Below are 24,755 nucleotides of genomic sequence, written 5' to 3' on the forward strand. Positions count from 1 at the left end.
AACTGTGGTTATAAGGCTTTTTTTTCTCCCCCACAGTTTCTCTTTGATGTCTTTTTGTCCTTGATCAAAAAAGGAAAGAATACCAGCATAGCGTCAGTCATGCCCATAAAGCCCAGCATCCCTCCCAGGGCCCAGGTAGAGTACTTCACTCAGGTTGAGCAGGTTCAACTTCAAATATTCTGAACATAAGAGAATTTTATATCAGTCATTTAGTGAAACCGGCTGTTTAAATGGTGCCAATCACATCTTTTTGTGTCGACTCAGGTTTCAAAGGTGCTTGTACTGGGTTCTGGTGGCCTCTCTATTGGTCAGGCTGGTGAGTTTGACTACTCTGGATCTCAAGCCATCAAGGCCATGAAGGTAAGAGCATCTGAATGAATGAATCATTTCTGTAGCCAATCAATAATACTTTGATATGGTTGTGAATGAAGGCATAGAAGTGTGTTTCATGTGACTTTATGTGTAAGAGTCGATGCAGATGTTTTTTTAAAGTCATATTATATTATATCTCCTGTCTAAACACTGGTAATGATCCAAATTGTCTGCATTTTAGCTCATGGACTTTTAAATGTGTCATTTATTCTGCTATACTGTCCTTATATCGGGTAGTTAAGATGCTGTAGCTTATTTCATCATGGAGCCGGTGTTTGAGCTTGGCAGCTTTTTCCCTAATTACATGGAACACTGGGATTTTAGTTTATCTAATTAAGATCTAAAAATGCTGAGCAGGCCCAGTTGATTGTGATTTTTTTTTTTTTTTAATCAATATGGCAAGATGAGAATATTTAAATGATAATGAAAGATGGTTCATTATTTGGACACAGATGCAGGAGATTCACTAGCTAATACTGCTCAATGGGCTACTGTGACTAAGCTTGCATTTGGATTCAGCTCTGTAAAAAAAGCAAACGTAAAAGGAGTTAGAATTTTTTCATGGACAGAGCACATTTGATGACTGCAGTTCTTGTGTGTTATAGTTGATATGCATTGAAAAAACAGTAAGTAAATCCACCTTAGATAACTGCGACTTTTTGATAATTGTGTAGGGAACAACACTATAGTACTGCATAAACCGCTCACTTCAAGAAATAAAATGTATTTGAGGGTTTAGTGGAATTAAAAAAAAAAAAAAAAAGAACAGAGAGTGATCTGCAGAGACGTGAAAACGGTTTATACCCAGATGAGAACCGTGGAGGCCTGAGTGCTTGACCCCAACAATGAAAGCATTTGGTGCCACCGTGCTTATGCTGTGGGGGGCCGTTTCGTGGCATAGGTTAGCTCCACTTATCCACTACAGGGAATGGTCACTGCGAATGAAAACAAAGTTGTACTGAGTGACCCCCTTTATCCTTGGATGTAACATTTTTATTCTTGTGTAAATACTCTCTTCTGTGATGACAGTGACCCTATCCATGGGGCACAGCAATGTGAATTTCATGCTGTGATATTTGCAGTCAGTAGATCTTAACCCAATTAAATGGCCACGGGACATTTTGACCAACCTGTTAAAGGTCAGCCTGTAAAAGGAATATCTTTTAAAGAAATGATTTTCTTTCCCTCACTAGCATTCCAGAGACTTGAAAAATAAATGCCAAATTGCATTGATGCTGTTGTGCTGTGTCTTAGGTGTTGGCTTTTACTATAATTTGTCACCATCTCTGGGCCCCATGTACCAATTTTTGAATGGACTTTTATGAAAAATAGAGGGAATTATTTTTTTATATATAAAGTTTGGTAAAAAATATAAATGACAGCAATATGACAATAATGATAAAATTAATGATGACTGAATTCTATTTAGCATTTGAATTGGGGCACAAAGGATTGAGCAGAGCTGTTAATGTTGTTAGTAAGACTTGTGCTATCTGAGATACGTGACAGGCCTGGAAAACACTATAGAATATCTAAAATGTAAGACATGCTGTACATGATCTAAAAGTGACACTGAAGACTCATCATGGGTGAGTTTGCTTTTAATAATTTCCCTCGCGGTCATACAGGAGGAAAACCTGAAGACGGTGCTCATGAATCCAAACATAGCCTCTGTTCAGACCAATGAAGTGGGCTCCAAGCAGGCTGACTCAGTCTACTTCCTGCCTGTCACGCCAGAATTTGTAACTGAGGTCATCAAGACCGAGCGTCCAGACGGCATCCTGCTCTCGATGGGTGGACAAACTGCACTCAACTGTGGTAAGATGTGCACAGTTGCTTGCTTAGTATGTGTAACTGACCAAAGGGAATGAAAAATGCAAATAATGTGTCCCTCTGAAATTCAGTTCAAATGTTAATGCTGTTAGAAACCCCTCTTAAAAACCTTCTACTAAGTCTTCTATTATATCTTTTACCTTAAAAAGCTACTGTAATTTGTTTTCAGGGGTAGAATTATTCCAGCGTGGCATCTTGGACCAGTACGGGGTGAAAGTCCTTGGAACCCCTGTGGAGTCCATAATGGCAACAGAGGACAGGCAGCTTTTTGCTGACAAACTAATGGAGATCAATGAGAAAATTGCACCTAGTATTGCTGTTGAGTCGGTAAGGACCCATGTCCAATTGCCGAAAAAAGTGTTCTTGAGCAATATGTTTGGTAACTACATATAGAAGATACCAAAATATCCTGTCAGCTTGTCGTCTGCCACTAGTTCCTTGATTCCAGCATTTTGTTAGTGTAAAAAAAAGTCATTGTAGTTACTTACTTATATTGGAGGTCTTGTGTTTGTAATAGTTCTATAGTGGTTTAAAGCCCGTATCAACAGTTTTTGTAATGGGAAGCGTAACATTTATGTGCATCCTTCAGGTGTCTGATGCATTACGAGCAGCAGAGCAGATAGGCTACCCAGTGATGTTGCGATCGGCCTACGCTCTGGGGGGTCTGGGCTCTGGTCTGTGTGCCAATAAAGAAAAGCTGGAGGAAACTGCCCAGAAGGTCAGAAAAAGCAGACACTTAGCTAATGTTTTTTTTTTTCTCACTGGTCCTTTTTTCTCCTGGCATTTAAGCAAACATTCAAAATCTTTTGTCCAAATCAATCAAAACCATCAATCGGAGCATTTATACCTAGGCTTACCACGTTTTTTCCTCTTTTTATACCTTTTTTCGAGTTTACAGCATGAACCTGCACAGAAATAATACCTTTTGAAATTGTTCAGATACATTTCTTTGGTCCTGTGCCAAGAAAGGAATAGTTTGCTGTTGCTAAGCAACATTCTTTTGTGCTCTTCCCCTTTTCAACATTATGTCTGACAGCTCAATTGGTTCTAATCTATGATCACAGGCTTCAAAATGAACCGCTTGTGCCAGACTGTTAGATTGGTGCGTGCTTTCTTTTTTTTTTTTTACGCTTAATGTTTGTGCTCTTTTTAAGTATTTCTTTGAAGCTTACTTTAGTTATTTATTTATTTTTGGTTTCAATGGCAAGTGCATTGGTGCCAATTATACTCAGCAGCTGTTCACCTGGTTTGTATCAAGGACAGTTCACCAAGACAAGAATGCAAAATAAAAACCCCAAGGTAGACAGTCCTTTAACCTGGTCTAGCCTTGTCTGTTATCAAAAAGAGGGTTATAATTGTTTCGGTGCAAACTGTCCTAATAGATTACTACATTTAGTTTGATTCAACAAAGCATCTTGGCTATCGACAAACTAGAAGGACAGTTTGCAGTGAAACAATTCTAACCCCTATTTTGATAACTGACAAGGACAGACCGGGTATAGGGCGCATTTATCGCATTCTGAAAAGCATCTTTTCTGTAGTCACTGTGATTTGGAAGTTTGCATTACAAAGATAAAACACTATAAAAAGACCAAAAATCCTTACTACACAAAACACATAGTTTGATACATTTAAGTGTGGATATCCTGCATTTACTTCTACTGCATTTACTACTACTAATGTCTTAAACTGCTAACTACTTAAACTTACTTACTTAAACTTACTTAAACTTTAATATATAGGTATTAATTTCTGTCCGCTTTGGATGGATGATTGTAGACACACACATTTAAATTGTTTAACCTGTTTACATATCGTAGGCTCTGGCCATGAGCAATCAAATCCTTGTGGAAAAGTCTTTGCTTGGCTGGAAAGAGGTGGAATACGAGGTGGTACGAGACGTTGCTGATAACTGTGTCACCGTCTGCAACATGGAGAACTTCGATCCACTGGGCATCCACACAGGTAGGCACTAATCTGTGGCCCTTTTCAAACTATGAGAGGCTCTTTCTTGTTATTTTTGTGAACATTTTTTATTTGTTCTGCTACATTTCATTAAGATCTGTCTGTCTCTGTCTCATTCTCCATATCTCTGAGCACACTTCACCTGTCTTTTGAGGGTTTTTATTTATTTATTTATTAATTTATTTATTAAAGCTTCTGCAGAAGGATCATCGTGCTGTGACACACAAAGTATTATGTGCAGGTCAATAAAGAACTGCACTCAGAGGTATTTACTGGTACTCCATTGGGAGGCAGCACAATAAGGACATACTGACCTTGAAGATGGACAGTTACAAGAGCACACTGGTTGAAACTAATGGCACAGTTGCTCCCTATTCACCTAGCATAAACGCAAAACATTGAGGTAATGACAAAAGAGAGAGATATTTGTTTCCCAGTCTTAGATTATTGATAAATAAAAAAACTAAAGATAATCAAATTTCTGAGAGTGAACAAATTAGAAGTTAATTCAAGTTAAAGTTAGGTTGGTTGACTGTTTTCTCTGGCTTAGTTCAGAGCCGGGCTGAAGATGAGTAGCAATCACTGGGTCTTCCCTTAGGGATTATGCAGTCTGCTTGCCTCAAATTATATTATTGTAGTCATTCAGGTAGTTTGGCACTCTAGCCAGAGTTGATGGAGCAACGCTGGTCAGCAGCAAGCAGTCTGTCCACTTGTGGTATGCAGGCTTATGTTGGGTGCATGAGCAGATGTCCGTGTTTTTGCGCAGCTCTTTATCGACCTGCACATAATACTCAGTAAAGCCAATGCAGTCTGTCCACTTGTGCTATGCAGGCTTATGTTGGGTGCATGAGCAGATGTCCGTGTTTTGCGCAGTTCACGCGTGAGTTCACGCTGATCCTTCTGCAGAATTTGGGAGGATCCTCCCAAATTCCACTGCAATTCAGATTTGTCACTTGAGATTATCCTAAGGCCAATCTTGTGGTGTGCTAGTTTATAAGATCAAGATGTTTTAGCCTTTCAATTTACCTTACCTTATTGAAGTGCAAGCAGTGTTCTTCACGCTGTCTGAGCTGTCACAGGAAGTCTGATTTTGATAACCTCTGTACATTTGCCTGTCATTTTTTTCCCCACGCTAGATTGTGCAAATACCACACGTTACATAGCTTTTTGCTTTTTTTTTCTTTGGTCTGAATCACACTAATCATTCTTGCATGGTAGTTCTGATTACCATATTACTACTTTTTTTTCCATTTATGATTCACTAATCTTCTGTACTCTCTTTTTTCCCCTACCTCTTAAACATCGCAGTCAGATTTTCCAGGTCCTCTGGCTGTTCCTTTCCATGTGGATCCATAATGCATACACACGTCCCAAACTAACAGAGTACTGCTGTTCTACAGATCATTGTATAGTTATGCTTATGCCATTAGATGCAAAACACGTGTGATTTACATTTAGCGGGAGATGATGTATGATTGTAACTACAGGTGTGTAATTTGAATTGATTTAAAAAAAAAAAAACAGTCCAGTGTCACAGTTGTCAATTTAGAAGTGATTGTCAATGAGAGGTGATGCAATTTATTTGAATCTTTGACACTGAAGTGAAAATGCATGGTGGTGCACTCATTTGTAGATGTTCTGCAGAGCTGTTGTCCTTGTCCTGTTTTGGTAGGAGAGCACAGAGAATCAATATTTTGAGGAAAAAAGTGTTGGGTTTGAGATCTGCTCTTATTGCCAGCATTAAGCCTGGTTTAAGTGCTTCTCACAAAGCCCATTGTATAAACGGGCAAGCAGGTGTGTTTTCAATTTAAAAACACCTTTTTTTGGTCTCACAGCTTTTTTTTGTTTTCTTCTAAAATGGATAAGAAAAACATGAGATGACTGGAATTAATTTTTACAGGCTCTAATGTTTGAAAATTATTGTATGTAAAAGTTTCTCTAATTTAAAAAAAAAAAACTGCTACAACCACTCAATGACTTTTAAGTGACACATTTACTTTTTCTGTCACTTTCACTTAACTAAAGCCAAGTTTATATCTATCTATCCATCTATCCATCGAGAGAGAGAGAGAGAGAGAGAATTTTTTTTTTATATTATTCTTTAAAGCCAATCTTAGTCTGAACAACACTTCTTTTACAGGTGACTCCATTGTGGTGGCACCAAGCCAGACATTATCCAATGAGGAGTACCATATGCTCCGTGAAACTGCCATCAAGGTGGTACGTCACCTTGGCATTGTTGGCGAATGCAACATCCAGTATGCCTTACACCCATCTTCTTTGGAGTACTGCATTATTGAGGTGAATGCACGGCTATCGAGAAGCTCAGCTCTGGCATCCAAAGCAACTGGGTAAGTTTTTTTTCTCTGAGTTGACACCTGAAACAGGCCTTTTTAAGGCAGAGTTATGAAATTGTGTGGCAGAATGTAAAGTTTACAAATAAAAATGCACATTAACACATCAAGAAATCTTAGCTATTTATGTATGACAGACTATTGAGGCAACAAAACATTAATTTTACACTGTAACCACTTTTTAACCATTTTTTTTTTTTGACACAAAAATTATGTTTTATAAAATATTCTTGCACTTTTGCCCATTGTTATTTGATTTTGGTCTCCCTGCACTCCGGTCCTGGTTTCATAGTTATCCCTTGGCATTTGTTGCTGCTAAGCTGGCTCTGGGAATCCCCCTGCCTGAGATCAGGAATGCTGTATCAGAGAAGACCACAGCCTGCTTTGAGCCCAGTTTAGACTACATCGTCACCAAGATTCCTCGCTGGGACCTCGACCGCTTTCACGGCATGTCTCATGAAATAGGCAGTGCCATGAAGAGTGTAGGAGAGGTGGGGCTAAACATTTAACCCCTCACTCATTTACTCAGTGTTCCGACAAGCCAATTATTCCATCGTGTGTTTTCCTCCTTTGCATCCAGGTGATGGCAATAGGCCGTACGTTTGAGGAGAGTATGCAGAAGGCCTTAAGGATGTGTCATCCATCAGTAGATGGCTTTGTGCCCCAGCTGCCACTCAAGAAGCCGTGGTCCAACACCCACGATCTAGAACAGGAGCTGGCTGTGCCCTCCAGCACCCGCATCTTCTCCCTCGCCAAGGTATAATTATTCTTCATTACATTAATAATAAATGACACTCACTATAGTTTGCTCATTAAAATCACATTTTGTAATGTTGCTGAAAAAAAGTCCCTGCATGCCTAGCTATGAATGCTTAATTCTGTGGCTGTACTCGTCATTTAAATTTCGATTCAGTTAAACAGAGCTGACAGTATGGCTCTTCAAATATATTCCAGAGAGAGGAAAGATGAATCGCGCAAACATATACTGCTGTGTGTCTGTAGCTTTCCTCATAGAAGCAGATGAAGGTGAGACAGCACTTGTAGGCACAGGGTCGAGCTTTATTTTTCAGGCACAAAGATCTTACAAGGTGAAAAACATCTATGGCTCCAGCATATGAACATGCTTTTCATCACCGGCTGGGAGGAGAGCTGAATAAGGTCGTGTCAGTGTCGAGACCTCTGACTGTGTGAGCTTTGTGTGCCGACGGTGGATCTATTTCCTTAAGTATTGAATGAGATCATTGAGGTGGTGACAGAATCAGCGATTGATGATTCACATTTTACCTCTAGTCTGTTAAATTAGTCTGTAATGCTGCGGGGTGGTCAGCATAGCTACTGTCACTCAAAGCTAAACTGCCTGCTATCCATGTGATCTCAGACTGTTGGAAGCTCAAAAAGTTTGAATAGTTTGAGTTTTAAACCTGTACATCTTGGGGCCATTTACTTTGTTGTGTGTAAAGCAAAAAACAAATTGCATCAACTGTAAGAGACTTACAGCCAGATGTAAAGGTGCAAGATAATGGTGGAGAAATAACTGGATTAATATAGTCATTGTTAAGATAAGATAACTCTTTATTGTCATTGCACAATCATACATAGTACAATGAAATTGGAAAACTGTCCCACGTTGGCACTACATACAAGACGACACAACACAACACAGTAACTTAACTTAGTAATAAAATGAAGAATAAGTGTATGTGTATTGCACGCTGTTATTATTGCACATTATTATTATTGCACCTTGTTTTTTATAAATATAAATATTATTATTGTTGTTGTTGTTACCCCCCCAAAAAGTCCAGGGAGGTAGCCAATCAGGTGAGCTGTTAGCATTGATTAGGGCTATTGCCCTGTTGTAAAAGCTGTCCTTTAGTCTTTTTGTCCGGGACCTCAGCAGCCTGAATCTCTTGCCAGATGGCAGCAGTTTAAACACCCGGTGTCCTGGGTATGTACAGTCCTGTAGGATGCTGCGTGCCCTTTTGAGACAGCGAGTGCTGCACAGGTCCTTCGGGGAGGACCTGCCGTAGTGCAGCTGGAGAACCACACAGATGTAGTATGTCAGCACACTTTCAATGGAGCAGCGGTAGAAGATGCTCAGCAGCTCCTTCAGGTCCATTTTTCTGAGGATTCTCAGAAAGTGGAGACGCTGTTGGGCCTTCTTCAAAACCACAGAGGTGTTTGAGCTCCATTGGAGCTCTGGGTCTATGTGCACACCCAGGAACTTGAAACTGGAGACCCTTTCCACACACTCCCCATTGATGCTGACAGGCTACAGCTCAGACTTCCACCTTCTAAAGTCGACTACCAGTTCTTTTGTCTTGGTGGTATTGAGGTCCAGGTTGTTGTCTACACACCAATCTGACAGCCTCTGAACCTCAGCTTTGTACGCCGTCTCGTCTCCCCCAGAGATGAGCCCCACCACGGTGGTATCATCTGCAAACTTAATGACTGCGTTGTCTGGGTGCGAATTAACACAGTCATGTGTGTACAGAGTGTACAGTAGGGGACACAGACTGAGGAAAGATGAGGCCCCACTCTAACTCTGTACACGCTCTGACAGGAAGTCTCTGATCCAGCAGCAGGTGGCAGAAGGAAGTCCGATATCCAGCACTTTAACTATTAGTCTGTCCGGGAGTGTCGTATTGAAAGCAGAGCTAAAGTCAACAAAGAGCATCCTGGTGTAACACCCCTGTTGTTCCAGGTGAGAGATGGTGGTGTGGAGTGTTGTAGCAATGGCATCTTCAGTTGCTCTGTTAGCTCTGTATGCGAACTGGAGCGGGTCGAGTGTGGGTGGCAGGCAGGACATGATGTGACGTCGGACCAGTTTCTCGAAGCACTTAACATAACAGACACATAACAGGTGTTAGAGCAACTGGTCGCTAGCTGTTGAGGCTTCAATGTAATTTGCTAAATGTTTACCAGTTAATATTATCCAATACGACAATGCTACAATTGACAATTGAAAAATTGGGTTAATGTTTATAAACCTTTTTCTCAAAAAAGTTGTGGTACTATAAAATGTAAATTAAAAACTAAATGCAATGATTTGTACCCTCAGTCCCTATATGTAGTTGAAAATGGGTTAAAGACAACATATTACTATAAATATGTTACAGAAAAGTGTGTGTGGGGGGGGTATTGGTATTATCTACTGCAAATGTAATATAACTATACTTTTGTTATTCCAAAGTACTTTTGTCTGCATGCACAAATGTAACAACTGAAAACATTTTCTTTTTTCTACTTTCGGCATCCTTGCTTTACGATGTACTACATTCAAGTACGTATAGGGTATAAATGACTTTCCAGTCTACATAAATTTTGCAAGGCATCCCAGCCTATTTTGGAAACGACTACATCGGTCTGCTCTTTGTAGGTATTTCTCATGGTTGATAACCTGGTGCACCAGATGGTTTGTTACAGATAACCTTGGACTTTCTGGCAAGTTGTCCTTGGAAACTGTTTGTCTGTGTGTGCAGATTTTTAAGATTTATTTTTTGGCTTTTTTGCATTTATTAGATAGTGACAGTTGGATGACAGGAAGGTAAGAAGAGCGAGAGGGGGGACGACATGCTGTAAATGGCCTGGGGCGGAATTGAACCGGGCCGTCTCTGCTGTGAATAAAAAGCCTTCAGTACAAGGGGCTTGCACACTATCAGCCTGACACTTTAGACACTTTATTTTAGATAAAATACTTATTTTTCTTTTAGATAAAATGTTACAATAATACTCTGTATTGTTCATGCACTTGATTTACTTATAATACACTAGAGATCACTGGGTTATTGGTTATGTGGTTTTTCTCATGAGAAGCCATATCACAGAATAAAATCAAATTTTAAAACTCTGACCAATTAAACACGTGTCCGAGTTTCATAATACTCTTAAGAATGGAAGATCATGATGATCCCTTTCTTTGTTTCTTTCTTTTACTTCTCAGGCCCTCTACAGTGGCACGATGAGTGTTGATCAGATCCACCAGCTGACAGCCATAGACAAGTGGTTCCTCCACAAACTTCATGGAATAACAAAAGTGGAGCAACATCTTGCAAACTACAAAAGGTAAAGCATGCAGAGTGTTTATTTAATTAACTTGAACTTACTTAAATAGATATGTACATTTAAAAAAAAAAAAAGTAGATGTGCCGTCTGTTTGTTTATGAGTGTGGATAGAAACATGATAAACGGTGCCCACAGATTAGATGAGCCCCAGTCTCTTCACGTCTCGGTGTCTGTCTCTTTCATTCTTTCTCAGGGTTCTCTCTCAGGGTTCCTCGCAACTACCTTTCTCCCCCTCTTTTTCTCTCTTTCCTGTCTCTCTGCCCTCCAGCTCTTACCTGGACAGCTCAAATCCAAGCCTCTGTGAATTATCATTGCTCAGCCACAGGTTACCTGCTGCTTTCTTCCGACTCTGCTGTTTAATAATTAATGGCTGGCCGTTTGGTGGGCACCCACTGCTACAGGCTGACACACGGAGTGTTGTTGTAGTTTCCACTTCTTCTGGAGCAGGGGACATGGGGATGGGCACAAAATGTTAGTCTGCTGCCAGACTGATGGAGCACGGCGCTGAGCACAGGTGGGCTTCATGCTCTGCTGCTCAGCAATCTTTGTGTGCATAAGATTTTTTTCCTCTAGACTGAAGGGTAATTATAATTAAATCACGGGGAAAAAATATAATGCAGCATATTTTAATCTTTATTTGTACACTGCATCACACACTGTACACTCTCTTATTTGGTCAGCTGGCTAAGTGAAAAAAGAGGCACTGGCTCCATAACATAACTGCAGTCCTCTAAGAATGGTTAGGACTCAGACAGAGAACAAGAAGAGACTTCTCCAAAAGTTGCTACATTACGCATTATATGCTTTTATGCAATGGTGTTAACATTTCCAAAGAAAGCTTCCTTTTGACCATTTATTTTGTTTTTCCCAAAGTTGTTTGCACAAAAGTCAGCATGAATATAGTTTTGAGTCCTTTTTTTTATTGGTACTTGCATTTCTATAAATTAAAATTGCATCATGCTGCCGTGGATAACTGGGTATAACTGGGGGCAGGGATAGGTCAGTAGGTAGAGTGGTGGCCCCATGATCAGAAGGTCGAGGGTTTGAATCCACTGAACGGCTACCCTGAGGTACCCCTGAGCAAGGTACCGTCCATACCCACTGAGTGAATGGGTTAAATGCAAAGAGGAATTTCCACACGGGGATCAATAAAGTATAAAGTATACATTATTATTAGATAAACCACAGATAGTGCCTAGCAATTAAAAGATTTATGCACACAAATGTAAATGTAATAATTCAAAAGTTTAAACTTCAAGGGAAAGTCAGGTGGAAAACATAGTGAGTGTTCATGTGTCTTTGCAATATGTCAGAATACATGGTAACTTTCTATTCACACATAGTCGCAATGGTACCCGGCAAATATATGGTGGAGTGTTTTATTTGTGCACGATGGTCTATTCACATAGGTTCATGGCATGCGAGGGGCTTTCTTCATTCTTTAAACTGCTTTTCCAGACAAAATTGCTCACAACACAGCCAAGCTTTGGGATCAAATGTCTTTCCTTTGATTCTGACTTGCCGCTCCCCTTCTTGGCTTTGTTATTTCTCAGCAAAGCCACGTGCAGTGGGAGTTAAAACACACTTGACATTTCCAATATTGTTACGCTATAAGGTTATAAATAATTCAGATAAGGAGCAGGGAGAAAAGGCAGTGGTTTACCAGGAAAAAAAGAATCCCTTATTGTCTCTACCTTGAGTTAAAGAAATACTGCTACATTTGCTTGTTGCTTTGTTTGTGGGAGTTGGATGATAAAGTCAATATCAACTTTATGACAGCATATTCATCTGTTCAGTTTAACTCATTACTGAATCAGGAAGCAAAAGGAAGTTTGCATACCTCCTAAAAAGATACTTTCAACACTTACAATGTGGTGTTTTTATATTATGTTTTTTTAATGTGTGGAATGTTGTATTGTTTTAATATAGTTTAATATTTTATCATGCACTGGAGCGGTTTTACCTACCACCTCCTCTTTCATTTTACTGCAGTAAAGTTGCAATTATACTACATGTTTTAGATTGTTTTTTTTTTTTTAGCTGGCTACAAAATTCAATACAACATGTAAACAAAAGGACCATTTTTCCTTGAGTACTTACTTAATAATAACAGAATCCATCACACTGCCTCCGATCTTGTGATAAGCTTATAGAGTCATGGTAAAAAAGAAAAGAAAGTTCATTCTCTTTAAATTCTAAGGTTTTATGTGTCAGGACTTAATAAGATTTAATTCTTCCTGGACAGTTTTAAAATTGGGTAAATGCAACCTCAGATGAAATCCAAATCCAAAAAGGAACTTATAAAGAAAATACTGATTAATACTAAATATATTACTTTTCCATTGCACATGATTATTGATCATCATCAGATGAGGCCAAATCTATAAAAGCTGAAGTTTATAAAACCTGTGGACAAACCTGTATAAAACCGCAGCAGTTTGCAGATCTGGACCATTCAGGTGTGTGTTAACAAAGACGAAAGACATCAGCAATTATCTGAAAGAGCCACCTTTTGCTGCCCATCAATCTGGGAAGGGTTGCGTGGCTGTTTGACATTCATTTTCCTACAGTGAGAAAGATTGTTCACAAGTGGAAAACTGTTTCAGCAAAAAAAACCCCCCCCCAAAAACAGTGGAGTGGACGTACTAGCAAATTCAAAGGTCAGACTGTGCAATGCTCAGAAAAACTGGAAAATACCCAAGAGCTACATCTTAAGACTCTACAAGCCTCATTTAGCATGCTAAATGTTAAAGTTCATGACAGTACAATTAGAAAAAAAACCCTGAACAAGTATGGCTTTTTAGGGAGGGCCGCCAGGGGAAAGCCTCTTCTTTAAGTTTGCATGTGAACACACCACAAGACAAGGAACAATGTCCTTTTAGGAAATGAAACCAAAATGGAGATGTTTGTGTATAATGCACAGCACCACATGCAGAGAAAACACAGCATATTGGCATAAACTACTCATACCAGCTGTCAAGAGGGTGGAGGGCTGGTGATTAAGGTTTGTTTTGGAGCCACAGGACCTGGACATCCATGAGCATCTTTGTATACCAAAGTATTTTAGAGTCAATTATGACATCTATCAGACAGCTAAAGCTTGTATGAAACTGCAAGAGAAAAAGTTTGCCAAGCACACTAGCATATTTACAGAATGGCTGAAAAAGAAAAGGGTCGAGGTGTTACAATGACCCAGACATTCAGCGCTCAACCTGACTTAAATGGTGTTGTGGGACGTTAAGAGAGCTGTGCATAAACAAATACCTATAAGCCTCTATGAACTGAAGTAACATGGTAAAGAAGATGTGAGAGACTTCACACACTTTATTATGGTTGTTGCTTCAGTAACACTCGGCTGCAGCTTTCCAGCCATCACGCACACATACACACCAACAACACAGTCGAGACCTAGTTTAGTCTTTTAATTCAGGTACGGTGTGATTGCTCATGCCACTCAGGTGTGTCTGCCTTCCCCGCAGCCACGCCACAGACCACGCCCCACCACAGGTGAGTGGGCCAAAGTTTCTGCACTGATGTGAGAGACAGTCACACAGAAAATGATTACTGACAGTTATTTCTGCTGAAGTTGACTCTACAAACTATTGAAGCACAAAGTGTACTTATTATTTCTTATTCTTTTTTTTTTCTGAGTTTTGGTTTAGTGTTTGTTTTTTTAAAAAAATGTAATGTGTCATGATTTCACACATCTTAGGTTGCCTTTACCTCATCTTTAAGACCTGATATGGACTCAAGAGAATTTTTATGTCTTAATGTGTCAGACTATATACTGTTTTACCATCACTATAGGTAGTATACCAACTGATTATTATTAAAAAGGATTTATTATATTAATAGAAAATTGATATGCAGGCTATCAGTGCAAGTAAATTGTGCAAGGCATGGTATTTACATTTAAAAATGTAAATAGACAAAGGAATAAAAAGGATGTCTTATTCCTTTCTCATAAGTCACTCTACGTGTTGTATTCCTGATCGTGACTTTTCTGCACACACAAACCACATACTCACCTTACCACGATTCAGAATTCACCTTACGATACCCAACTTTATTCCCACTGCTATTTATCTGTGTAACCTTACAGCTCACATGGAAGTTTTATTGATTCAAATGGGTTTTAAATGGCTGCACTTGCCAGCCTAATGCTCCCACAACTTTGCAACTTGTTTGTCAATTTGTTATTGATTGCTCTGAGGTGGACTCTTCCCTGTGGTCTCCGCTGCTGGGTAAGTGAGCTAGTCATGACCCACTTACTGGATTCACCTTCTTCTTTCTATGGTTCTATGAACTTTTTCCTCTTTTTCTCATACTAATGTCTGGCATTTGCAGGGATTCACGTTTAAAATGCATCAAACTGTGGACAGTCTTTAAGATTCAGAATGGTTAGCAAAATTGCCTAATTACCACTGCTGATTATCTTTTCCTGCAGTGGCACAGTCCCCAAGGGGATGTTGCTAAAGGCCAAGCAGGACGGCTTCTCAGACCGGCAGGTTGGTCAGATTCTGGGCTGCAATGAGGGAGTAGCAAGAGAGCTGAGGCTCAATTATGGCATCAGACCTTGGGTCAAACAGGTGAGCATTACTGGGCTGATCATTTTAGTAGAGACCAGATGGGCTCAGATAACTGACTCTGGCTAATCGATATACACACACACCTCAACAGAAAAGTATCCTCTGGCTACAAATATATTTAAAAGGGAAGCATAAAAAATGCATATAGAGAAAGAGTTGTCTTTGCATCTCAGTCTGTATTGACATGTCCTTTGTCCAAATTGTATTTTTTGAAGCAGGTGACTAAATTATTAGTCACCTGCTTATATTATTATATATATACATATATAATATAATATGATCATTAAAGACATGTTCTGTCTTTAACGACATACTGAAGTCAATACACATGATAATTTTCTGCAAAGTGAATGTACTCATTGTGCAGTATTGTGGTAAACCTCATAAAAATGAGCAGTTGCCAAATTTCTTCTTTCTGGAGAGAGTCTGCATGCTTTCCAAATCTTTAAACTGGTTTACTCCCATTTCAGCCATTATGGTTACATTGTAGAGTAGTAGTTGAGAGTAATCTTATTTTTTTTTTTTTTTTTTTTTTTTTAAATGCCCCATTTTTAACATTCTGTTTTCTCTCATCTTAGATTGACACTTTGGCAGCAGAGTACCCAGCAATGACCAACTACCTGTATTGTACATACCACGGTCAGGTATGTGGTCTCGGGAAAACAAAGTCGTTTGTAAATATACAATTATTGAATGTATAAAACTGAATTACTGTATCTATTACTATGTGATACATACAGTTTTTTGTTTGCCTACAAACCTTTTCACTATCAGGAACACAGGAACATCTTAGGCCTGTGAAGGTTCTTATCTAAATCTGATATTATGATGTCATCATGTAGCCTGGTAGGCATCTATAAATGGGCTAAAATTACCCATTTGTAGCATTTATCCACCTTGAACACTTTGTAAAAGCACATCATTTTACTTTGAATTTAAATCCACAAAAATTCAACTATGCATAAAATATTATTATATCACCATGTTGCCTAGCATCAACCTAACAATAAAGTAAAATCACAGTCCAAACAATACTGTAGCATGAGCAAACACTAGTATATTTACTAGTAAATGTTCATATTAATCCACTAGCTAACTTTATTTGTTTTGAGAAGACGATGAAAGAAAATTTGGCAGCAAAATAAGGCTAAAACATGGTTTATGTGTGCAAGAGTCTATCATTGATTTGTCTGCTTCACTAGGAGCACGATCTGGACTTTAAAGACCAGGGAATTATGGTTCTTGGTTGTGGACCCTACCACATAGGTGAGTGTAATAACAAACAGTTTATTTATTTATTGCAATATGTGATAATAAAATAGCACTATTACTTATAAGAGGTACATTTTTCATTATTTCTATTGCATCTAGTGTTTTTTACCCAGAAGGGATATAACTGAATCTTGCTGCATTTTGTTTCAAGTTAAAACTTCGTAGGGTGGAATTAATTTTGAAATTGTGATCTTCCTTTGATGGCCAACCTATTTATCAACCATTTGACCACCAGGCAGCAGTGTTGAGTTTGACTGGTGTGCGGTGTCCAGCATCAGAGCCTTGAGACAAATGGGCAAGAAGACGATTGTAGTAAACCACAACCCAGAGACGGTCAGCACAGACTTCGATGAGTGTGATCGCCTTTACTTTGAAGAGCTGACCCTGGAACGCATTCTGGATATCACCCAGCAGGAGGTTAAAACACTACCGAACACGTGACATTTTTTCATTTGTGGAAATTCAAACAAAATACACACATTTCTCTACTTTTTGTAAACAAACAAATATTTTTATGCAATACAATTAAGACACTGTCCAAACCAAATATACTACAACTTTAAATGTTGAATTACTGAAAATACCAAAGATAAATGTACTGCCCTGCATTGATCTAGAACTCTGAGCCTATCACAGCTCAGAGTGTTGAGGCAGTAGACCCTGGGCAGGTCACCAATATGTTAAAGGGTTTTGTCAATGAAAACGATTATATTCATATGTAAAGTGTGGAATCTGATTTAAATATTGCATTGCAATCAATTTAAATTTCCCATAAACAGAGTTATATTGATTAAGTACATAATGCATATTTATTAAAGAAATCAATCTTGACAGCTATATCAAAGGCAGAGTGCACTTGTGGACTTAAATGTTTGCCCGATAATACTGGCAAGTAGATTTATAATCCGAGACCAGCACACAAGCACTCATATAATGGCATAATAACTTCTCTGCACTGCTGAAGAATAATTCTTTATTGAAAAATATATAGAAATCAAACATTAGCAGCGTGACTGTGACTTATTACCATGGACTACCCACAGAGTAGATCGCTGCAGTGTTGGGGGAAAAATACCTTCTCTGCTCAGAGTGGCATGGATGAAACATAACCACCACTGTCTGAATTTTCTCTTATTCTTATATATGAATTCAGAAAACAGTTAAGCAAGCAGCTTTGTCACTCTTTATGTGTCACACCAATTTTTGCCTCAAAAACCAGCTTAACATAACTCTTTTAAATGGGGAAAAAAATTGAATTGGCAGTGAATGGACATTTCACTTTTGTAGTTTTGTGTGGGTTATTTTTTTATATATATATTTCTAATATTTTTTATGCATTTCTAGTATGTTTTTATATTTCTAATATGTCTGTTTCTACTTTTGGTTTACATAATGCAACATTGCATAATGAAGAATTTTTATGGTTATTTCTGGATTTATTGGTTGATCTATGATCCTACTCTTACTCGTGACTAGAAGATGTGGGCAGTAACTGGAAAAAAATAAGATGGGTCATACAAGTGGTGGAGCTCAAGTTAGAGTGTGATGCTAGATCTTTTAGGAACCTGATCAGAGATGCTGCTGCTCCACATTACAAGGAGGAGCTGAGGTGGATTGAGAATCAGGACTAGGAAATCTTATCGGAGCCCACGTAGGTGATGTGTTTCAAGCATGCCTTACCATGAGTAAACCCTAGGGCAGACTGAGGACACTATGGACTAACTTGGCCTGGGCATCTCCCAAGATGACATAGAAGCAGTGGCTAGGCAGGGGGAGATTTTTGAGAGCTTTGCATAGACTCTTACCCCTGCAACCTGGACATGGAGAAGTGGTAAATGGTTGTTGGATTGATGATTTTATGAACAAAAACAAATGAACAGTGTATTGTGGACTTGTATAAATAAATTATTTGACAGTTAGCATTCTAAATGTAACTCATTTCCATCTCAATATTTTCATACTTGGAGTAAAAGTACTTTGCACGATTCTTAACTTTATATATCTTACTCTGAGCCTTATACAGCCCCTCAGCTCATCCTGTCTGAAATGAGCCATTTTGGCTCCCATTTAAGCCAACGTTCTTCTGGTTCATTGCCCTTTTGCAAACAAACAATTTGAACAACAGGTGGACAGGGTTACTGTGTCCCTAGCAAGAGCGATGTGCCTGAGATGCCCATATTAAGGATGTCCCGACTCTTTGATGTCATAAAGACTCAAAAGTAGGAAAGGGAAAAACTGCTTGAAAACTTTTGGCTCACAAACCGACCTCTTCATTTGGCTGTGTGTAATGTGGAAAAGCATAACGGGTCCACTTTAAGGTTGCTGAAGAACTGAAATGTGATTTCACATATATAACTAGGCTTGATTAGTATCATGCATATAATGATGCATTATTTTTGCTTTATTTTGCAATTAATTGTGTGAGTGTCTGTGTTTGTGTGTGTGTGTGTGTTTGTGTGTGGCGTCAGGTGACCCAGATGTTGTCAAAGAATATTCAAGGGCAACGTTTCCCTGCTATTTTCCGTGTATAGGTTTGTTGGCGCCTGTGTCTTTATGTTGTGTTCTGTGTTTGTATACTTACGTCCGCTGACTTTCCCTTGCAGAGGAAATGTAATCCAGTTAAAGTTGCGATGGGATCAGAGTGTGATTAAGTGTTTGTTTGTTCAGGGAGATAGCATTACCATCAATCCCTCTCTCGCAGCTACAGTTTGTATATGTGTGTGTGATAAATATGGCATTAGAGCATGGAGATAAACCCTGGACAGGAGCAGGAGAGCAAGGCCATGAATAATGAAGAGATACAACCTGGCATTGCCATGGAAACAGCATCCCCCTTGGATCAGCTAGACAGGAAAAGGGGCTGCACGCTGTTATTAAAAGGAGCGCGTACGCGCACACACACACATTCACACATACATCTTCCCTGGCGATAACTAAACCCATGGCACGACCAAGATCAACTCTTTGTGCTTGTCTCATATTTTCACTGTGATCAGAGGTCAGAATAATTGAAAGTGGTTTCAGAATGTAGATCTTGGCTTATAGGCAGGGTTTCCCTTCTCTCGTCTTTTCTCCCCTCTTCCTCTTCCTCTTCTTGTTTTAGTATTCTAGTTGATTTAGTGTCTGCGCTATCTTTTGCATTCGTCTTATTCTATTTACTCCTCTCCAGGGTTGCTCTGGCTGCATCGTATCAGTGGGAGGTCAGATTCCTAACAACCTAGCCGTCCCCTTGCACATGAGTGGGGTGAAGATTCTCGGGACGAGCCCCCTGCAGATCGACCGAGCTGAAGAGCGCTCTGTCTTCTCCAGTATCCTGGATGACCTCGAGGTTGCCCAAGCCCCATGGAGGGCCCTGAGCTCCCTGGTGAGAGGAAACCTACAAATTCTGAATTATTGATGTGACAAAGTTATATAGTGGTACAATGCTGGGATGCTCAGCAAACTCTTTACCTGTGGCCCAAGGATCAGTATTATACCATTAATTATTTCTGATAGGGAAAAAAAAATCAAAATGTATTGAAAGAGGCTTTAATTTTGAGTTGGTGCTTATATAAGAGACTTGCCCTAACACATAATGGCACTTCAAATACTAGTTAGAAAAAAAAGACATTCAGAATGCTTACAGTTTGTGTGGTACATGCTTTCTCTTATGTACACAGTCACAAAATACAAGAGTGACAATTGCTACTTGTCACTGAAATTAAGAATGTTGAGGCAAGTGAGAAGATGTGCCACTTTTTAAGGCAATATTTTGAGTCAAAGCATGTAAAGACATTTACTTGTATACATTGCTAGATTTATTATAGCTCTGCTGTTGAAAGTGTGTTAATATTGCAGTCATTTAAAAAGTTTTCAGAGTCAAAACGTGGTGTAAAACAGTTCCTGGAGAAACTGTAAGAAGGTTTTGCTTGTCAGCTGAGGCAGAGAACATAAAGTGATTGGAAATGTTATTTTGACAAGGTTCAGCCAAGTGATGTCTGCTCAGCTATGGCAGCTGTGTATTTTCTTTTAGAGTTTTGCTTCGTTTCTATAAGACAATCTTGATCGTTTACAGGGAACTCCTTCTATGAATATCAATCATACTGTTTGGTTGAGAAATTTTGAAACTATGAAAAATATTAAGAACATCAAACCCCACACAGAGTTTACTGATGGACATATTTGACCATGGAAATACCTTTTTTCTGATTTATCAATGAGCATTATTTTTCATATTTAGAAAGAAGTTTCTACACACATGCTTATTATTTCTAAAATATATTCCTTACAAAGGTACTATTCACTACTACGTTCTTGTCATCTTTTAGTCTTTTTCTTGTATTTGGCTGGCTATACTCACTCCTGGCTCCATCTGAATGAAACACTGGCAGACTGCTCTGTGGAACATGCGGAGCACTGTGGAAATATGTCTGCAGTCGGTGCTAAAATGTCTCTTCCATTACCTTAGCTCTTGTATTCAGTTACCACTGAGGAGTGATTATCTAGTTCACACACACAGATAGAGTTCAGTCTCTCCAAGGTTTACGTATATTCTATATTCATGCCAGTCTTTGAGAAACGGTTTGTTTTTAATTGGCTGGAATAACTCCAGGAGAGCCTCAGGGAGATGGTTCTTGCGTCTCTGGGAAGCTATTTTCTGTTTGGTAAATGGTACTTCACCTGGTGAGTGAACAGTGGGTAATGATAGAGAGAAAAAGACCAGACATGCGGTGAAACAGAATAGAGAGAGAACGATGATGATAATGATGATGATGAGGAGGAGGACATTCAGCCTTGCTTTCACTTCTAGACTCTGTCCACAACTCCTACACTTTCTTCTTTCACTCTTTTCATGACAGAGGGGGGGTTCAAAAGGGAGATGAATGTAAGCCCCATGCTTTTTCACTCTTGGAGCATTTATATTCCCCCTTGTACTTGCTTGATTTGTTCTGTTCTTCGCAGATATGGGAGTACACCCTTTGTTCATGAGACCCTGATATAATGTGTGTTTTTTGAACTGAGAAAAGGTAAAACAGGGGCTTGCTGTATAAAAGATTTAAGAGGATGAGCACAAGAATTCCTTCTTTTGATATTTAGTCTTTTATCTGAAGTGTCTGTAATCAATAAGCTTTCTTAATAATAATATATTAGTTACACAAGTCAGCTGAATCTTAGTATTATTAAATGTACTTTGATACTTTGGTTAAACTGCCATGTCTGGACTAAATATTCTCCCTCATTTAAAGTTTTTAACGCTGTTAACACATTTTAGTATGTTAAATGAATAAAATATTTTTTCACGGTGTCCTCCAAAACCGATGTATTTGTAATTTGCATGGATGTCCTAAACGGCTAATATGCAGAACCTTTTAGAACTTTTATTCTATAAAAAGCAAAATTGCATTGGATGTTTATAAATGTTTACATTTGTAAGCACATGTCCAACTTTATATTGATAACCCTAACCCTCCCTCTAGTATCAACTGGATTTTAAAACCTTTATGTTTCAATTAAAGTTGTTTACTACAAAATGTAAAATCTGCAGCAATGCAGAAAAAATCCCACTTCAGTTGACAGATGTGTTTTTCTAAAATTTTAGTGCAGTGTCACTGGAGCTTCAAGATGCACATTTATATGTGGAGCTCCGAGTTGTGGCAGCTTATTCCCTTTGATTTCTGGTCCGACTAAATACATCTGCTGTGCACTTCTGTCTCCTCACAGGAAGACGCGTTTGCCTTCGCTAACCAGGTGGGGTACCCCTGTCTGCTGAGGCCCTCCTATGTTCTGAGGTAGGTTTTAATATATCATAACAACCAGACTAATCTCGTTTCCCATCACAAAGGTTGCGGTAGTTCAGCTTCTCTTATTCCATCAGCAGTCTCTTAACCGTAAATGTTGCATATTAATCATTAATACTTATAATATATATATTTTTTAGATAATTTGCTTCATCTTTTTCCAAAAAATATAGACTGCAGGGGCCTGCAAGTATAAAATCAAATCAGAATTTATCTTGTGCTACGTTTCTGTCCTAAATAAATACACACCAAGTGCACTCTTGGTTTGACTGAGACTTGAGAGGGAAATCAATGGAATGTCTTAACAGCTAATTCACAGCGTAATTACTAGATGAATAAAACACATTTTAAGTTATGTTGATTAATGAACTTCATTCACTCAAATGCTGCTTTAGTCATGCAGTGACACTTTTGTCCAGAAGGTGTCATGATGGCACCCTGGATTCGGCAGGCAGTCTGCTGTCACCGAAAACGTATGTTCCTACATTCAAGCTGTGATGTTGTTTTAAACAGGATTTGTCTATTCACTGCAGGGAACTGTGGGAAACCCATGAGTGTTGTGCACGAGGCAACATTAATGTAATTCAGTCAAGTGATATGTACCAGTATTAAAGTGTGCTTCTGTTTGATGTTGAAGGAACTATAATCATACTGTTCATGATCGAATGAAATGAATAATAATCCACTTACAGTGAGTTCTGTTGAATACCAGTCGAGTGGAAGCTCCTCTCTTCTCCGTAGCATCAGTGTTCGATGAACTCATCCTGATCTTTAGCATCCCTACAGCTTTTTTTCACTTTTTTCCCTCTGACATACTTGCTAATATATTTTGAGTGTTCTGCCCAGCCTCAGTACATATGCAGAGATACTCACAGATTTACACACTAAAAACTCTCATCCTTGTCAGAATCATACTTCAGTTTTCTGTAGAAGTAAAATGTGCACACAAACAACAAAACTGATACTATTTGCATATTTAAGTTAATCTTTCCATTTGGTTGTGTAAACATTTGCTTAGTATTGTTACTGCTGTGACAAGCAAAGCAGACTTTAAACTATTTTTTTTAGTTTTACCATTTTATGAAGGTCGCGTCTTTTAAAAGCACATGAAAATCTACTACTTAAACATGCATCTGAGATGTGAGTCCAGAGCAGAAAGATTGAGACATCGTCTCATTCTTTGCTTTTAACAAATGCTGCAAAAGCTTTTCTTGAAAATACCAAGTGCAAATGCAAAGTCCTGAAGATTTGCTACGCGTGTGAAATATCATCTGTGTGGGTGAGTTACCATAGTCGCTTTTATTAATGGGGGAGAGGGGACAAAAAAAGCATCAAGTGAGTTTATTGCACTCCAGTTGTTTAATAAGTGTCTGATATGGTGAAATGTCTCTGACTGGGAGCCGGCTGGAAGTCTTGGAAGTTGAAATCCAATCAGAATGTGAAAGTAAACAAACGAGGGTTTACTACTGAGCACCTAATTAATACTTTCTAGGAAATACTGAAACAGACCTTAAAGAAATTCTTGCACTGAAATGTCTGTTTGGTGGACTGAGTTTTTGGCATTTTCCAACTGGCCAACTCTAACTAACTTATTGTCTGTCAGACATTAGGATCATTTTACATCAGGTATGTGGCTTTTTACTGAAAGTTGGTTAAGATTAAGACAGCATTTTTACTTACTCCTTAAAAAGTCTTGAATTTTCATAAAATAAATATGTGCACCTCTTTAGAACTAAAACTCATTGTAATCACAACTTTTACTAATCCTGCTAATACTGGACACCATTATATGCTGGGCTAATGGATGGAAAGACATTAAAGCATAGACATTTTAGGGGGTTTTAATAGAATGCTGACTTTTGATTTTGGCCAACACTGGACACATAAGCCATCGAGTTTTACCTCAGCAGCACTTACACAGCATGCTGAACAGCTTTCCAAAAATTAATCTTAATGGCTGGATACATTTGAATGTTCTGAGAATAGTGAGGCAAAAACTCGATGGCATCTGAGTCAGTTATATGCCTTCATTTAAATGCAATATAGATATATCACTGGTTTCCTGAATGAGGGGTCAGTTTTGTGTTGGGGTTTAGACATACAGTATATCTGCCTCTAAGCTACAGAGAGCTAAGGTATAAAGCTCTGACCCAAGCATGTGGCCTTCCTTCGTCCTGTTTCTCTCAACCACGTTTTTTCTATCAGGAGGATAGCCCAGCTAGCAGTCTAAAATCAAAAACAACAACCACAACAAAACTAGCCTAAATCCATTGTTTTTTAATGATGAAGATCTGAACTCATTTTCAAGAGCCTGGAGTGCTTTTCGACCTAAATAGCTGTTCTTCTCCCAGTCTCTCTCGCTCCCTCGCTCCTTATTTCAACTGTTTCCAGACCTTGTTCCTGATGGTAATAGTGATGCAATGGAGAGATAATGAGTGTTTTTGAACAATCATTTGAAGCTTGTATGTTCTCCTCTTTTGCTTGTTTCTCATCCTCTCCTGTGCCCTTTTGATTTCCCTTCCTCACTC

General features: G+C 38.8%; 1 protein-coding gene across 1 annotated transcript in view; it reads left to right on the forward strand.

Annotated features, from left to right (window-relative positions):
- Positions 1–24,755, forward strand: part of cps1 (carbamoyl-phosphate synthase 1, mitochondrial) — a 61,563-nt gene that overhangs the window by 7,064 nt on the left and 29,744 nt on the right. The window contains exons 12-27 of the mRNA XM_039600505.1: positions 37–135; positions 265–360; positions 2,001–2,190; positions 2,375–2,532; positions 2,795–2,923; positions 4,026–4,170; positions 6,311–6,521; positions 6,817–7,015; positions 7,105–7,281; positions 10,468–10,589; positions 15,037–15,178; positions 15,757–15,822; positions 16,381–16,444; positions 16,686–16,867; positions 19,620–19,814; positions 22,151–22,218. Coding sequence (XP_039456439.1) covers positions 37–135; positions 265–360; positions 2,001–2,190; positions 2,375–2,532; positions 2,795–2,923; positions 4,026–4,170; positions 6,311–6,521; positions 6,817–7,015; positions 7,105–7,281; positions 10,468–10,589; positions 15,037–15,178; positions 15,757–15,822; positions 16,381–16,444; positions 16,686–16,867; positions 19,620–19,814; positions 22,151–22,218 — 2,243 coding nt within the window. The remainder of the gene's footprint in view (positions 1–36; positions 136–264; positions 361–2,000; positions 2,191–2,374; positions 2,533–2,794; positions 2,924–4,025; positions 4,171–6,310; positions 6,522–6,816; positions 7,016–7,104; positions 7,282–10,467; positions 10,590–15,036; positions 15,179–15,756; positions 15,823–16,380; positions 16,445–16,685; positions 16,868–19,619; positions 19,815–22,150; positions 22,219–24,755) is intronic.

Source organism: Oreochromis aureus, linkage group 16, assembly GCF_013358895.1.
Source record: "Oreochromis aureus strain Israel breed Guangdong linkage group 16, ZZ_aureus, whole genome shotgun sequence".
Taxonomy (NCBI): Eukaryota; Metazoa; Chordata; class Actinopteri; order Cichliformes; family Cichlidae; genus Oreochromis; species Oreochromis aureus.